General features: G+C 36.9%; 1 protein-coding gene across 1 annotated transcript in view; it reads left to right on the top strand.

The window, feature by feature from the left end:
* The window catches only part of LOC126175433 (JNK1/MAPK8-associated membrane protein), a 103,170-nt gene that overhangs the window by 12,686 nt on the left and 72,654 nt on the right, over window positions 1-17,830 (top strand). Inside the window, exons 2-3 of the mRNA XM_049922235.1 lie at window positions 3,563-3,803; window positions 5,892-6,104. Coding sequence (XP_049778192.1) covers window positions 3,563-3,803; window positions 5,892-6,104 — 454 coding nt within the window. The remainder of the gene's footprint in view (window positions 1-3,562; window positions 3,804-5,891; window positions 6,105-17,830) is intronic.

Genomic DNA, 17,830 nt, shown 5'->3' with positions numbered 1-17,830 from the left:
GTTTTGACTGGTTATCCATTACATTTCAGCATAACTACTCAGTTGTACCACCAACCGTCTGCTTTATATCCTCCTGCAGTCCTCTCCTTCCACTATATTTTCAGCTGTTGTTGTTGTTGTTGTTGTTTTAAACAATGATTCATATGGCAAATTCCTTACCTGAGAGGTAAAAGGACATAAGTCCAATTTCCATAGTTTTGTCTTATGACAACATTTGTAGTACTCTCACACTGCATTCCTTGTAGGAGGATGGTGGCAGTTCTGTACAGCCTATTACTGGTTTAGGCAGAGCCAAAGAGACATATGCTCTTTTAAGCATACCTAAATTAGCCATAAGCTCGAGCAGGACTACGATTATTCTTGCACAAATGAAGAAGTTTGTTTGTGGGACAGTTATTGTCATATGTCAAAATTGGACTTACGTCCCTTTATGTCCCAGATACAGATATGTACTCACCAGTCTATTCCTTCAGTTAATTAGGTCTTTACTGGGTACTTTTTCTGGCTGTCTCATTGCAGCACCATAAAATGCAGGCTTTCATGGCCAGTATTTGAATCCTTAGTGATTTTAGTTATACTACTACTTCCTTCGTGGCAACTACGAAATTTCACCAATCTCTCACCTTAGTTGTTTACTGGTGGGTGACTTCCTTTATATAAAGACTTTTTGGTTATCTGATGGCTACCAGTGTCACATATCTGAGATGTCATTCGACAATTTGAAGAGGTTGGTATAGAGGAGGTGGCTATGTGGTACACTGCTGCCTGTGCTACTCTGGTGGCTGTCTGGAAGGCAACTCTAGTAGTTGATTGGTAGAAAGTAGTGTATCAGCTGGCTGTTGCCTGTGCCACTCTGGTAAGTGACTCGTAGGCAATCTATCATTGGTGACTGGAAGGCAGAAAGTTTTTTTAAGGCCTCTTATCACTCCCCCTTCATAGGTCTTCTGGTTTATGAGTAGTGGATGGTATTTCAGAGAAGAGGTCAGATGGTTTATGATCATCATATGATCGATAAATATAATCTTCACTTCCATAGCACTAGGCAAAAGACAATCTCAATAAAGACTTTCGATTCAACGCCAAAATTTGGATGGGAATTTTTCAATAATTTTTTGTCAGATATAGTGCAAAAAGAATATAGACAGAGATGGTGTGAAAATGTGGAATTAAATTCTCAATTTGGCCTGCTGTAGGAAACAAATTGCAAACTTCCACAAATAAAAATAATAGTGTTTCAGAGTTACTATAAAAGCTGTGGCTTATAGTGAATATTTTATGGCTATTACAAGAAATATCAAATCTGTGTTATTCTAAGATATGAAGACATGCTTTCTGATTGGACTAAAATTCATGCCAGGAAAAAGCCTTTCTGTACAAAGCAAGAATTTGTTAGAAATGTATAATTAGGAAACAACATAACGAGCAAATATATTTCACTCTAAATGAGGGTCAATATGGTACGTCAGACACATAGTCTAGACCTTTTTTTACTGTATCCTCACACTGTACCACCAATCTAAAGCAGTTGCATTATATAGATAGTATCCCAGTTTGCAAAGGACACAAGTAGACTTTTACAAAAAAAGTTTATGGAGTTACTGTCAAAATACTGTTAATAACATACTTATTAGCTTCTAGGTAATTGATTATAAAAGAGAAAATACTATGTTTGATTATGATACTGGAAAAGTCCTGGGTTGAACAGAAGTACAGGAAAAGTAAAGATAATCACTCTTCATATAGCTGAGCAGTTGGCAGGCACATAAACAAGACTGAAAATGTTGCTGAGCTTTCAGACAAAGTCCGTAAAAAGAGCTAACAAAAAACTCATGCACTACTATATTTTGCTGGAACTTCCTAAACCGTTCCAGTAACAGTACTGTGAGTATTGTATATTTTCCATGTTTTGCTGGAAACTCTCAAAGTTTTCCAGACCAGAAAGAGGAAGCGAGAAGAAAGGGATGAAAATTATGGAAAGTCTAAATTGAGTAGCCATGAGTATTATTTTCCTTTTTCTAAATCTCTCTAACTTACATTTAGGAAACATTATACACATGAATGAAAAATGCTATGAGCTTTTAGTATGCTCTTTGGTACAAAAATGTCTTGTACTGTAATATGTAGAAGGTAGTGCATAGGAATTATTAAAAAAAATTGTAAATGATCAGAATGTAGGTAATTTGAAAATTAATTTGGGATGTGAATATAAAATGACTCATTCCATATCAGTGATTTATTATGCATAGTAAATGATCCTTGGTATGTGAAACTGACTAACTAGCAAAACATTATAAAAATATTGTGTGCAACCTCTATAACAAGATTACTATTCCAGAAATTCTCTAGCACCATGGTATCAAATTGTGTGATGACTTACAAAGCAACAATTGTTAAGACATTAGAGTCTGGAGGAATATGGTTAAAACCTGATACTTCTATCCAGAATTAAGTTTTCCATTTTTTCTCAACTTTAACTAATGCAGTTCCCTTTACAATTCTTTTATTTATTTATTTATTTATTTTGGGTTACATTTTTTTATCTGGAACTGTTGAAATTATGTATTTTGCAAATGTCAAAAATAATAGGCATACAGTAATTACACGTACAAAATAAGTTACATTCAACAGTTGTTGCATCTTATACCTGTTGTTTATTTGTTCATTACTTTACAGCTCTTGCACTACTGTTCATACCACTGGCAGTATCTTAAAATACATTGAATGAATGTAAACAGATATTAATTTTGGTTTAAAATTGTTTAGCTTACATATCCTTAGAGAATTTTACAAATTGTTAAACCAAATAAAACAATTGATGTATGGGGTTTGATCTATTATTTTTAATTTTGTGCTTTGCCAGAGGTAGCTATATTTTGTCCTTCTGTTGTGATTATGCATATCACAGTGCTTTTTGGGAAGTATGTGGGTGATTGCTTTTCCCGCCATCATCCAGTCCTAGTCTGTAATAATTCTTTAATGACCCTGTTGTCAACAGGAAGGCAAGCTGTTTATTGTATCAAACTAAGGAAAGAGTTATGAATGATTGTTTAAAAACTTTTCTGAGTCAGGCAATTGTACTAAATGCTGAGACAATACAAAATAGCTCTGGTGAAGATGGAGATTTCCATTTAAAAGTTACTGAGGTTTTTCTGTGCCTATGGTCTTCTGAATTGCTTCTTTCCAGTTAATTTTCATGTTGACATGCAGTGTGGTGGATTGATTATTGTATACATTTGACCATCATCTTGTATATTGCAGTGATTTTATATTGATACAAATTGGTATATCAGTTAGTATTTGTGCATATATTAGATATCTGACTAAGGTGCAGTTATAGGTTGTAAGCTCTAATGAAGAATAGAGTGCACCATACTGTGACATAGAGCTATACATAGTGGAAGTGATCCATATGACATAAATTTAGGAGACTTTTCCTGTGTGTCGTTATTTACTGATTAGTTACTTCTATAGAACATACAGTAGTTGGTGCATGGGTATGTCTGTTTTTAGAAAAAAACAAAATTTACTTTGCATTTTCAAATATACATCTTTTTCTCCTTAGCTAACGATCTAAAACCATGTCCTGGAGTTTACTGTGGTCGTGAAGAGTTGCCAGATGGGACTTGGAGCAACTGCAGTGCATGCCCACGGGGCTACAGAAGAAACAATTCATCCCCTTTGTCTGCATGTTCCCAATGCAATGAGAGCCCAGTTTTCTATGACTGGTTGTATCTTGGCTTTATGGCTCTAATTGCACTGGTTCTGCACTGGTTTTGCATAGATACAGTGTCAATGAAGAGGAGGTACGGCATCATTTGTTTTTGCCATATTTCTGTTAACTAAATAAGTAAATAAATACCTTTTATTTGTATAAAAACAAGAACTTTGAATTTTTTTACAGAAATTCTTTTTTCTTCTCAATCAAATTTTGTAATAAACATGTGTTTTCCATTTGTAAACGTGAAATTAATCTTACAAGCAGTGGTGGAAGAACCCAGTACAATAATAAGTCTCCTTTGTATGTACTTACTAATCAGGGGCCTCAAGGCAGTATGTTGTAAGATTTTTGTATAATTAATGAGAAACATTGTAGCACATTTTTACCGTGATACATGTGGGTAATAAGGGATTTTCTTGTTTTCCTCAAGAATTCTAGGCTAATCCTGAAATGATTCCCACGGATACAGATCAATGTAATCGAATAGCTCTTGGTGGACCCCTTCCTCTTTCCATGTCAATTATTAATATTTATTGAATTCAGTAAAGTGTTGTTGTGTATGTTTATGATTAACATTATTCTTTTCCACATTTCTCGTTTTTCCAGTCTGGTAATATTATGGTATATTCTCTGACTAATCCATGATAAAATGTCTTTCATGCTTACTTTAACACTATTATTATAATTCTGTTGTGAAAAGGACAGATTTATACTATCATATACAATTATCTCATATTCATACTATCACATACAATTATCTCTGTATTACGAGTATTGTTGTATTCCACCTTGGACTTTCCATTGTTTTATTATTGTGATTCTGCCAGAGAGACAATAGGAATTTGAAGATTCAGTGGACAGAATGATTGTGTCTTGGGAAAGTCTTTTTGAAGATATTTGTCTGGAGTGTAGTATTGTGCAGAAGTGAATCGTGGATGATGAGCAGTGCTCACAAGAAGAGAACAGAAACATTTGAAATGAGGTGTTACAGAAGAATGCTGCAGGTTGGTTCAGAAGACAATTATCTCATATTCATACTATCACATACAATTATCTCTGTATTACGAGTATTGTTGTATTCCACCTTGGACTTTCCATTGTTTTATTATTGTGATTCTGCCAGAGAGACAAAAGGAATTTGAAGATTCAGTGGACAGAATGATTGTGTCTTGGGAAAGTCTTTCCTGAAGATATTTGTCTGGAGTGTAGTATTGTGCAGAAGTGAATCGTGGATGATGAGCAGTGCTCACAAGAAGAGAACAGAAACATTTGAAATGAGGTGTTACAGAAGAATGCTGCAGGTTGGTTCAGAAGACTGAGTAGCTGATGAAGTAGTACTGAAATGAACTGGGGAGAAAAGAAACTTACAATTCAACTGAAAGAAGGAATATGTTGATAGTATACATCATGTGGCATCAAGGATTGTTAATTTCACAGTGGTGAGAAGTGTGTGGAGTAAAAATTATAGAGGATTGAATAAAGTAAGCAGGTTCAGATGGCTGTAGCTTACAGTAGTTATGCAGAAATAAAAAGACTTGCACAAGATAACTTTGCATGTCAAACTTGCTTCAAATCAGGTTTGATTCCATAGGAAAACAGTTGTGCCCATTGACTGTATTCATTTCAAGTAGTAAATGGTACAGCAACCAGTCACAAATGTTTTTTTTCATATCTATATTTTGGTCACTGCATGGCCATCTTCAGTGCAGTAAATGTAAATTAAAATCTTAAAAACACTTGTATGTGCACATAGTCCCAACTGGACTATTCGTGACTCATTCTTTGACATGAATAGGCCAGTTGTGACAACGCACTTATACAAGTGTTGTTAATGTTTTAACTTACTTTTACTGCAACGAAGATGGCCACACAGTGACCAAAATCTACATATCAATAAACATCATTTGCAACTTATTGCCGCACTCTTTACTGTTTGCTTCAAATTGTTCTTCATAGCGATGACGACAAAAACAACAACATGTTTGTTTCCACACATTACTAATCTATATTTGTGCTCTTTGTATATTATTTCTTCTGTTTGCACTAAAGTTATATTTCAGATTTCCTTATTTTATGATATGATTTCCTAATAAAACTTGTTATTGATATTTCTGAGAATAACACTTTTTTAAGTTCCACATGTTTCATGCCCATCTTTGTCATTTATCTTCAGCTTCTGCAAGGAAGTCCTGGTTCTGCATGTGTCAGCATTCCTTGAAATTGTTGGTGCAGCAGTCTACACGTTACTAATGTCTCGTCCCGTAGGATCACTTCAAGTTAGTTCCTGCAGAGCAGAAAATTTGTCGGACTGGTATACATTGCTCCACAATCCCAATCCGGATTATGCTGAAACATTGCACTGCACTCAAGAGGCTGTGTATCCTTTGTAAGTTTACTATTTCTTTTTTAATATTTCATATTACTTTTTATTTTTAAATGTAGTGTCATTGTCTCATTACAGGTCAAGCTTTTATTTGGTATACCAATTATAATGCAATATTAATGTGGTATGGAAAGTCCTTGGTGGAATATAAATATTGGAAGAAGTAAAGGTAACAGCTGACGATACAGTTGGAGCTTCTCTTAGTAGCTTCTTCCTCTTCTTCTCCCCCGTGGATGTACTGAACCAACTGTCATCCCATCTCTTAGGTGATTGTCTAAGCAATCATTTCCCTTGCAGTCATCCATATTTAGAAATTTTAATGAGTCTTGTGGTGTCCATTCTTTCCACATTGTTCTTATAGTTTCTTTTCCTTGTCTTCATCCAGTTATGTATATCTTGTTTTCTGTTCTGTTTCCTTATCAATACATTTGGTGTCTTGTCCCACATTGTTACTCCTTAGATCTTGGTACCTTCATTTCCAATGCTGTTAACTTTTGTTATGTCTTTTTCATTTCCTTTCTAATTCCTGCCCACATGAAACAAGAGGATGCACCATTGTTTTATATATTTTTATTTTCCTCTTGTTGTTATATATTTGTTTCTCCATAGAGTATTTTACAGACATCTGGCTACTCTTATTGCCTTTGCTAACAGTTTTCTCACTTCCACAATTAAGTCTTTATAGCTGGTGATAAAAGTCCCTAGGTAATGAAAGCTCATTACTTTTTCAATTGACAGACCATCCACCTCTAATTTACATCTTAAGGTGCTTTTGTTCTTAACATACCCCTTGATTCTTTAGATAAGATTTCCATGTTATATTGTTCAGCTACTTTATTGAATTGGGTGAGTCACCTTTGTAAATTATCTTGATTATGTGCTGTCAGTACACTGCCAGCAGCATACGATATAATGTTTACCACTTTATATCCCATGTTATATCCTGATTTCTTTTTTACAGCATTTATGATGTGGTCCATTATTAAGTTCAGTAAGAGTTAGTTTATGGATTCTCCTTGTGTGTTATTCTTTCAAATTTTCTGCCGTGGTCACTCAACACATCAACCATACAGTGTGATGTTTCCCCTTACTTCTTCTGTTACTTGTATCATTTTTAGTGATCTCTTCATACCATATTAAACTGCACATTTGAGATAAATGAGTATGTGAAGTATTGAATTTCTAGGTTTGAGAAGGCAAACTCCACCTAATTGATATCAGTCTTGTAGACAAAAGTACATCACAAGCAACCTACAGTAGCCTATATGTGATTTTTGTACTGTTTTACTGATATTAGTAATAAATGTACATTTAATAAACACTGTAATGAAAATATAATTGTTAATTTATATGAATGATAAGCAATTTGAAATATTATGTATGATCCATTTATGAGTACTGGTAGAGTGTTTGGCACACCTACCAGACCAGATTAAAGGAGGATATCAAGGGAATTCAGAGATGTGCTGCTAGATTTTGATCAACATATGAGTATTATGGAAATAATCCAAGAACTCAAATTGGAACCCATGGAGGGTAGATGATGATCTTTTTGTGAAACGATATTGAGAAAATTTAGAAAACCAGCATTTGCAACAGACCGCAGGAAGCTCCTGCTGTCACTATCATATATCTTGCATAAGGTCAAGATAAGAGATATCAGGACTTGTATGGAAGCAGTCATTTTTTCCTCATACAACTTGTGAGTGGGATGGGAAAAGGAATGACTAGCAATGTGACACTCCACCATGCTCTGTGTGGTGGCTTGCAGAATATGTATGTAGATATACAGGGTGTTTCAAAAATGACCGGTATATTTGAAACGGCAATAAAAACTATACGAGCAGCGATAGAAATACACCGTTTGTTGCAATATGCTTGGGACAACAGTACATTTTCAGGCAGACAAACTTTCGAAATTACAGTAGTTACAATTTTCAACAAAAGATGGCGCTGCGGTCTGGGAAACTCTATAGTACGATATTTTCCACATATCCACCATGCGTAGCAATAATATGACGTAGTCTCTGAATGAAATTACCTGAAACCTTTGACAACGTGTCTGGCGGAATGGCTTCACATGCAGATGAGATGTACTGCTTCAGCTGTTCAATTGTTTCTGGATTCTGGCGGTACACCTGGTCTTTCAAGTGTCCCCACAGAAAGAAGTCACAGGGGTTCATGTCTGGCGAATAGGGAGGCCAATCCACGCCGCCTCCTGTAGGTTTCGGATAGCCCAAAGCAATCACACGATCATCGAAATATTCATTCAGGAAATTAAAGACGTTGGCCGTGCGATGTGGCCGGGCACCATCTTGCATAAACCACGAGGTGTTCGCAGTGTCGTCTAAGGCAGTTTGTACCGCCACAAATTCACGAAGAATGTCCAGATAGCGTGATGCAGTAATCGTTCCGGATCTGAAAAATGGGCCAATGATTCCTTTGGAAGAAATGGCGGCCCAGATCAGTACTTTTTGAGGATGCAGGGACGATGGGACTGCAACATGGGTCTTTTCGGTTCCCCATATGCGCCAGTTCTGTTTATTGACGAAGCCGTCCAGGTAAAAATAAGCTTCGTCAGTAAACCAAATGCTGCCCACATGCATATCGCCGTCATCAATCCTGTGCACTATATCGTTAGCGAATGTCTCTCGTGCAGCAATGGTAGCGGCGCTGAGGGGTTGCCGCGTTTGAATTTTGTATGGATAGAGGTGTAAACTCTGGCGCATGAGACGATACGTGGACGTTGGCGTCATTTGGACCGCAGCTGCAACACGGCGAACGGAAACCCGAGGCCGCTGTCGGATCACCTGCTGCACTAGCTGCGCGTTGCCCTCTGTGGTTACCGTACGCGGTCGCCCTACCTTTCCAGCACGTTCATCCATCACGTTCCCAGTCCGTTGAAATTTTTCAAGCAGATCCTTTATTGTATCGCTTTTCGGTCCTTTGGTTACATTAAACCTCCGTTGAAAACTTCGTCTTGTTGCAACAACACTGTGTTCTAGGCGGTGGAATTCCAACACCAGAAAAATCCTCTGTTCTAAGGAATAAACCATGTTGTCTACAGCACACTTGCATGTTGTGAACAGCACACGCTTACAGCAGAAAGACGATGTACAGAATGGCGCACCCACAGACTGCGTTGTCTTCTATATCTTTCACATCACTTGCAGCGCCATCTGTTGTTGAAAATTGTAACTACTGTAATTTCGAAAGTTTGTCCGCCTGAAAATGTACTGTTGTCCCAAGCATATTGCAACAAACGGTGTATTTCTATCGCTGCTCGTTTAGTTTTTATTGCCGTTTCAAATATACCGGTCATTTTTTAAACACCCTGTAAGTGTACAAGTAAACTGCTAAAAGAATTTTGTTAAAAGGGTGTTACAGAGGTTTGATATCATGAAAGGTGCTGAGAGGTAAGCTGGATAAAAATGACCACCTTTTTATTAAAACATGTGAGTGCCCAGTTCAGCTGGAATAAATTAAGGTAAGTGTCTTACATGTATATGGAGTATCATCTCAGTTGTACAAATGAATTAATTATTTCCTGTCAGAAAGGCCACAATTAATAGTGAGTGAAGGGAAGTCGTCTACTGAAACTGATGTTATATCTGGGTTGCACAAGGAAGCTTTATGGGCCCTCTGATGTTATGAATCCATATAAATGATTTAGGAGACAATATGAGCAGCACTCCTAGAGTGTTTGCAGATGATGCTGTTGTTTACGTGATAGTAACCATATGGTTTAGAAAATGGCAGGTGATCCTAAACAATAAACAGTGTGAGGTCCTGCACATGAGTACTAAAAAAATCTGTTAAATTTTGGTTACACCATAAATCACACAAATTGAAAAGCTGTCAATTCAACCAAATACCTAGAGAATACAGTTACCAATAATCTAAATTTGAATCAAGAAATATAAAATGTTTTGGGAAAGGCGAACGAAAGACTTTTATTGGCAGAACACTTACAAGGTGCAACAGATCCACTCAAGGGTTTGTTTACACTGTGCTTGTCCTTCCTTTCCTAAAGTATTGTTGCACAGTATGGGTTCCTAATCCAGTAGATCTGATGGAGAACATAAAAAAATTTCAAACTAGGGCAGCTTGTTTTGTATTATGACAAAATAGGGAAGAGAGTTTCACTAGTGTGATAAGCAAGTTTGGATGGAAATCATTAAAACAAAGATGTTTTTCATTGTGGCAAAGTATTTTCGCTGTGTTTCAATCACCAACATCCACCTCCAGTTAAAATATCTTGTTAACTCCTACTTGTATAGGGAGAAGTGACCATCATAATAAAATAAGAGGATTTGGTGCTCACAGAGGAAGATTTAGATTTTTATTTTTCCCATTTTCTACATTAGAGTGGAATGGTAAGGAAATAGTCCAAAAATGGTTCTAAGAATTCTCTTTCAGTTGCAGAGTAATCATCTAGATGTTGATGTAACAGAGCATTTCAACTCTGAAATCTAAAGTCCCATTAACACTAATGTTCAAATTGTACATGTTTTATGTTTTCCATTATATAGACAGCCAATAGTTTTCTCTGACATTAGTAAATATAATCCATGTTTAATATAATAGAGGGAAACATTCCACGTGGGAAAAATATATCTAAAAAGAAAGATGATGAGACTTACCAAACAAAAGCACTGGCAGGTCGATAGACACACAAACAAACACAAACATACACACAAAATTCTAGCTTTCGCAACCAACGGTTGCCTCGTCAGGAAAGAGGGAAGGAGAGGGAAAGACGAAAGGATTTGGGTTTTAAGGGAGAGGGTAAGGAGTATGGTTTGGAAGTGGGTTACGTATTGTTACGTATTATTGAGTATATATCGGCGGGATAAAATTGTATAGTGGATTACAGTAAAAAGGAGAAGGTGAATACAAAGTGAAACTACTGGCAAAAACAGGAGGAGGAAATAAGACGACAGAAAAGACTTCGAATACATGTTTAATACATATATTTGAGTAATGTAAAAGGAAAAGCCGTAACTTTTTCAAAGTATTTGATTATTGGCCGTGATGATTTGTTGTTAATGTATTTTACAGAAGTAGCCCATGCAGTGGCCAAGCTAGGCAGTAGGTATCAGGATAGGAGAAGGAGGATTTAAGATTAGATTAGATTTACTTTCATTCCAATTGATCTGTAGTGAGGAGGTCTTCCAGGATGTAGAACGTGTCAGAAAAACAACAATACATGACAAATATTTACAACTAAAACAAATAAGCTAATGTACCATTCCACCGGTTCCAAGTGGAATGATCGTCATTTTTAATGAACACTATATGAAAGAGTCGTTTCACAAATACTAATGCACTGAATTTAAAATAAAAAAGTTTTTTATTTATTTATAAGGTAATAAATGTGTAATACAACTACTATAATACTTATTTACAATGAACACATTACTGCACTGAAATGGTGCAGAAGTTAGATTGTACTTATATATATACACACAAATCAGTTGGTTCTACTGAGAAATTCATCAATGGAGTAGAAGGAGTTGGCCACCAACAAATCCTTTAGGCTTCTCTTAAACTGAATTTCATTAGTTTTTAAGCTGGAAAGTTACTGAAAATGTGTGTCCCTGAATAACGCACACCTTTTTGCACAAGACTAAGTGACTTTAAATCCTTGTGAAGATTATTCTTATTTCTAGTATTGATTCCATGAATTGAGCTGTTGGTTTGAAAAAGTGATATATTTTTAATGACAAATTTCATTAAGGAATAAATATATTGGGAAGCTGTAGTTAGTATCCCTAGTTCCCTAAACAGGCTTCTGCAGGATATTCTTGAGTTCACACTACATATAACTCTTACTGCACGTTTTTGTGCCCGGAACACTTTAGCTTGGCTTGATGAATTGCCCCAAAAAATAATCCCATATGACATTGTGAAGTGAAAGGAAGCATAGTATGCCAGCTTTTTCATTTTTATATGCCCTATGTATGACAATTCACATTGCAAATAGAGATTTGTTAAGAAGCTTCAGCAGTTCTGTGGTGTGCTCCTCCCAGTTGAATCAAGCTGTAATCCCAAGAATTTAACACTGTCCACTTCTTCTATCTGCTTGTCATCGTATGTCAGGCATATACTCGTGGGACACCGCTTACAAGTTCTGAACTGCATGTAGTCTGTTTTTTCAAAGTTTAGTGACAAAGAATTGGCTAGGACCCAGCGATTAATATCCACAAATATTTTATTAGCTGATCTTTCTAAGACTACACTTGATTTGATATTTATTGCAATGTTTGTATCATCGGCAAACTAAACAAACTTGGCATCTGGTAACGTTACTGATGAAAGGTCATTGATATACGCAAGAAAAAGTAAGGGGCCCAAAATGGAACCTTGTGGGACCCCACATGTAATGTTCCCAGTTGGATGATGCCTGATAGCTTGATACATGTCTCTTTCCTAATAACACCCTTTGTTTCCTGCCAGAGATATAAGATTTGAACCATTTTGCCGCTTTTCCTATTACACTATAATATTCTAATTTACTTAAAAGGATATTGTGATTTACACAGTCAATTGCCTTTGACAGATCACAAAATATACTAGTTGCCTGCAATTTTTTGTATAATGAATTAAGCACATTTTCACTGTAAGTGTAGATAGCCTTCTCAATATCAGAACCCTTTAGAAATCCAAACTGTGACTTTGACAGTATGTTATTTGAGATAAAATGGTTATAAAGCCGATTGTACATTACTTTTTCTAAAATTTCTGAGAATGCTGGCAACAGTGAAATTGGACGGAAATTTGATGCTATTTCTTTATCTCCCTTCTTAAACAGTGGCTTAACTTCAGCATATTTCAACCATTCAGGAAATAGTCCACTGATAAACGACTGGTTACACAGATAGCTTAATATGTTACTTAGCTCAGAATCACATTCTTTAATTAACTTTGTTGATATTTCATCATACCCACTAGATGTTTTTGAGTTTAAAGATTTTATGATGGACATTATTTCTGCTGGGGTAGTGAGGGTCAAATTCATATTATGGAAGTTACATGAAATGTGTGGTCTGAGGTATACCATAGCAGCATCTACTAAACCTGACAACCCCATCTTTCCAGTGGCAGTTATAAAATGTTTGTTAAAAAAGTTCTGCAACACTATACATATCTGTCACCAGTGTATCATTTACTCTTAATGCTATTTGTCCCTCTTCAAGTCAGGTTCTACTGGCCCCCTCCTTCACTAAATCCCATATTGTCTTTATTTTGTTATCTGACATAACTATCTTTTCCTTATAATATATTTGCTTTGATGTCCGTATTACAGTCTTTAATATTTTGCAGCATTTCTTGTAATGTGCTATAGCATCAATATCGGAACTGTTTTGGATTGACAGGTACAGTTTTCTTTTTGTTTTACAAGATACCCCTATTCCTTGAGTAATCCATGACTTCTTTGTAGACTTTGCTCTAACCTTGGTAAGTTTTGGGGGAAAACAGTGTTCAAATAAGGTAAGCACTTTATTAGCAAAAGTGTTATATTTTTCATTGATGCCATGAGCACTGTAAATGTCAGTCCAGTGAATGTCTCTGAGGAGTGTCCTAAAATAATCAATTTTTGGCGTATTGATTACCCTCTTGAGCTCAGATTTAACAGATTTTATATCCTGTTCAGTATTAACATTTAACAGAAGGAACTGCATGTCATGGTCTGAGAGGCCATTGACTATATGTTTTGTAATATAATTTTGTTCATTGGACTTTTCTATAAAGATATTATCAGTGGCTGTTTGTGAGCAATTGGATACCGTAGTGGGGAACTTTACAGTGGGAATTAAGTTGAATGATAGTGTTACTAACTCAAATAAGTTCTTATTGGGAGAGTCTTTAAGGAAATGTATGTAAGGTTAATAGGAATGCACACTTAACATATGAGTGATTTATTTAGAGAGGAATACATGAGCCCTAAAGAGGGGGAGGCATAGTGAAAGGCATCAGTGTCTTTGGAGGAGGTCACGATTTAGGATAAGTATGTCACAGATTATGGCCAGGAGCAGAGAGAGTGATCAGGCCTACAGCTACACTACAGGTGAACCTTGCATTACTAAATTGGAGGAAGCTGATTCATAGGTTGTGCAGTGTCGCATCAGCAGTGCTGACATTGCAACATCAGCATTGGTGGTACAGGACCCTCCTCTCCTGTCCTGTTCTGGGCAGAAGGTATCAGTTCACAAAGTAGAGGTGAGACTGTTACAATTTTGTTATTAAAATGTACACTCGTCCCATTTCACAAAAGTCCACATGACGTGATCTTGCATTGGTTGGAGGCTGTAACTAACAGAAGATAAAAGAAAACAGAAAAAGTTTGATTTTGCTACTTTCCAGTATAAAATAAATTTTGAGAAGAGCATTAAAAATAACAATAACATTTACGGAACTCGTAGTGCAATGAGTTATGGTACACGTGAGCTTTCAACTGTTTTATTGAAACAGAAAATTTATAAATTTTACAGGAGTCACTCTAATTTATACTTTTTTGCATTGAGAATGATAGGAGAACCTGTCAACATGTTAAGAACACCAATAACAAATGACAGTCATATAACCGCGGTAGCTTTTTTGGAATCGTGAAAAAATTATAACTAAATAAACTTTGTTCATCATAATGTGACGTATTAGGTTACCCTACTAGCTACATATTCCCATTGTCTTATTAAGCTCAAAAAAATTACTCCAAACTTGACAAAGAAAATAAGGAGAAACTTATGACGTTTGCCTGCTTTATTTCATCGTTGATTGTCCTCGGTGTCGACGTATTGCGATGTGATACTGGCTGAAAAATGGGGGGTTCAACACTGACTACTTTAAATGATCTAGCCGACAGGAGCACAGTTGCGTTTCACAGTTCTTTGCTTTCACTCTTCACAACTCTCCAATAATACACAGTTATATGGCCAGTGCACTATGGTTTAACTTTCAATAAGCCTCACTAATAGTTTGCAGGCAAACATCCACATACTGCTACAATAGTTTACTGTTGAACATCTAAGAGCAGTAACAACCTAACCAAACAGTTCACAGTCTTTCAAATAAATTTAACAGACTCTGTCATTGTTTTAACACACGGCTTATTTTTGTTACACATGTTTCGCGGTTAAGTTGATGTATTGTTATTGTTCTAACCAACACAGGTTTCTTATCTGAAACTAGGCTGTGGACTGACTGTCTCGAGCCCAAAAATTGGGCCTTTATATATCCTCACAATAATACGTACTGAAACTATACATTGTTCGATATTTAATTTACAGAAATTACAATTGAAACTGAGCTCCTTCAGTTAACTGCGTACATCGAAAAATTGTGTCTTTTTAACAGTTTCTTCATCTACAAGAGTCAGGCCAAATTATTTGTTTAAATGATGAAATTAACAGATATCGTTATGCAAGCAATTCTTTTGACAAAACTTAATTACTTCGGAATTAATTAAGTGCCGGCTTTGCTAACATGTTTACGCATAGAGCCAAATAGATCCTTTAAGAATACTATTAGTTGTTGCTCTAAATGTTTATAATTAGTACAGAATTTATATTTATTTATAAGTCAACAATAGAATTTAAGTTACGAAACAGTTACTGATTTCACCCTACAACAAAAGATACTAACTAGTAATAGTCAAAATAAATTAGAAAATCAATTACATACATAAAACTAAGCACAAAATTAGACCTGGTTTTATATTCTTTAAAACTGAAGGCCAACCTTCCTCTTTTATGAAAATGCAGATTACACTCATGTATGTTAATGGTAATTAGTTAAAAAAAAATGAATTTTAAGGAGGCAGGTTTCAAAATAAGAGGGAAAGTAAAAATATCGCAGCTTGCTTAGTCACGAACTATACTGACCTCTTGTACATATCTAAGAATAGGTCACACAAAGTAAAGGGTCAGTCTGTATGATGTAACCCACTGAAAGGAGAGAGTTTTCCTACTATAAGTATTGTAATAGCCGGAATATCGTTGGCCATTTATTTGTTACATTCATTCAGCATGCCAATGGGTAAATATAATATACAAGGAACAGTAAACTCCCTTGAGTAAGGGTGATTAGGAGAAATGCTAACTTAGATTTTTCAATACCATTGTAATAGTGCTGCGTGCATGGATAGTACTTAAGCAGGAATGGTCAATTCAGGATGCTGTGCTGGGCATTGGGGGCATGTTCTACCAGTTCCTTGACATTCATAAAATCGTAAATGCTCGTTCAGCAGTTAAGTCTTCATTCATTGACATTCTCACACAGTGGCTACTGGCGGTGATTCGAAGGTGAGACCAGGCATCAATTCTGCGACTCTTGGTGGCGGGGAACATTGTTGGGATTATGACAGTAGCAGCTCCAGTCAACAAACCATAGTGGTGCAGTGGCCTTGCATGGTAACCATTCCCCAGTGACACTGCATCAGATGCTAATGTGGCACTGCCAGCCACATACTGGATCCATGGGAAGGTGCTGAAAGGCATTGGTGGGTGATGACGCCACATATTGGGTGGCAGCATAGAGGTGAAGTGGCACCATGCCCTGAACTTGAGACCTTGGTGAAGGATGCAATGTCAGCAGTGAGCAGACGTGAGCCTGTGGTGGCAGAGATTGGTAAGCTGAACAGGCAGCAGCTCGGCAGCAAACTGGAGAACTCTGGAGATGCCCAGATTGGTGTCACCCTGGGGGTGGACCCAGCTGGATGGCACTGGCTCAAGTCCTGGCAGCAATAGGTCTAGGAGCAGCCCACAGGCTAACAAGTAATTGAAGCAACAGCTGGATGTAGTCAAAGCTGGGTGATCCTCATTGGTCATTCAGCAACCGTCAAATACATCTCGAACTGGTATCAGTCAAAGACAGTGATACTACTAGGTGTGGGGTGTGAGTATTTATTGTAGATGTCTCGGATTGGTATCAATCAAAGACAATAACACTACTAGGTGTGGGGTGTGAGTATTTATTGTAGATGTGCCCAGCTTTGTTATTACAGGGTCGTGCATCTGGTCGTGTAGGGACTGAGGCAGCACAGCATCAGTTCAAGGCATGAGATAATTCAGCTTACTACTTTGGTGGACTGGGGATTTATAATACTCCGGCTCTGACTGTGGAATTTCACAGCAACCTAGCTGAACTCTGTTCAGGGGTGTGTTGTTGCAATACTTCTAGACCCTTTAGAAGATTTGGTCCACCAAATCTCTCAAATCTCTGAATCACTTAAACATTACGTAGTATACTACCCTCCCCCCCCAGCCCCCCCCCTCACTCCCCCCATACTTAGTGAAATGGGAGTTCAGGAGGGCAGACCCTACAGTACTTCCGAGCAGTACTCCTTCAAGCAAGAACCAAGATTATGATGGCTGCTGAAGACAAGGTTCCTACTATGACTCAATGTTGGTATCTGTTGTGATACTGCTGATTATGTTCAAACACTTGTTCTGCACCATTTAGCCCCTTCTGTGAAGCTATCAGCTCATCCAGATAGCTGAGTAAGGCTGGGTCCAAGGTTTTTTCAGAAAGATGAGGTTCTCAAGGGATAGTTCTTTGGAAGGTTTTTTGGGCAAATATGATAGTAGATGTGTTAGGGTCAGAGCCATAGCCTCCGTTATTGTTGCTGGAAGCCGAGAAGCCCACAGCTCTAATTCTGTCCCCTTAGACTCTCTTGCTCATAGCAGTTCATGATAACTATAACTGAATAATATACAGAGTATATTCAG

Source organism: Schistocerca cancellata, chromosome 1, assembly GCF_023864275.1.
Source record: "Schistocerca cancellata isolate TAMUIC-IGC-003103 chromosome 1, iqSchCanc2.1, whole genome shotgun sequence".
In the NCBI taxonomy this organism is placed as follows: domain Eukaryota; kingdom Metazoa; phylum Arthropoda; class Insecta; order Orthoptera; family Acrididae; genus Schistocerca; species Schistocerca cancellata.
This window is presented reverse-complemented; position numbering and strand designations above follow the sequence as displayed.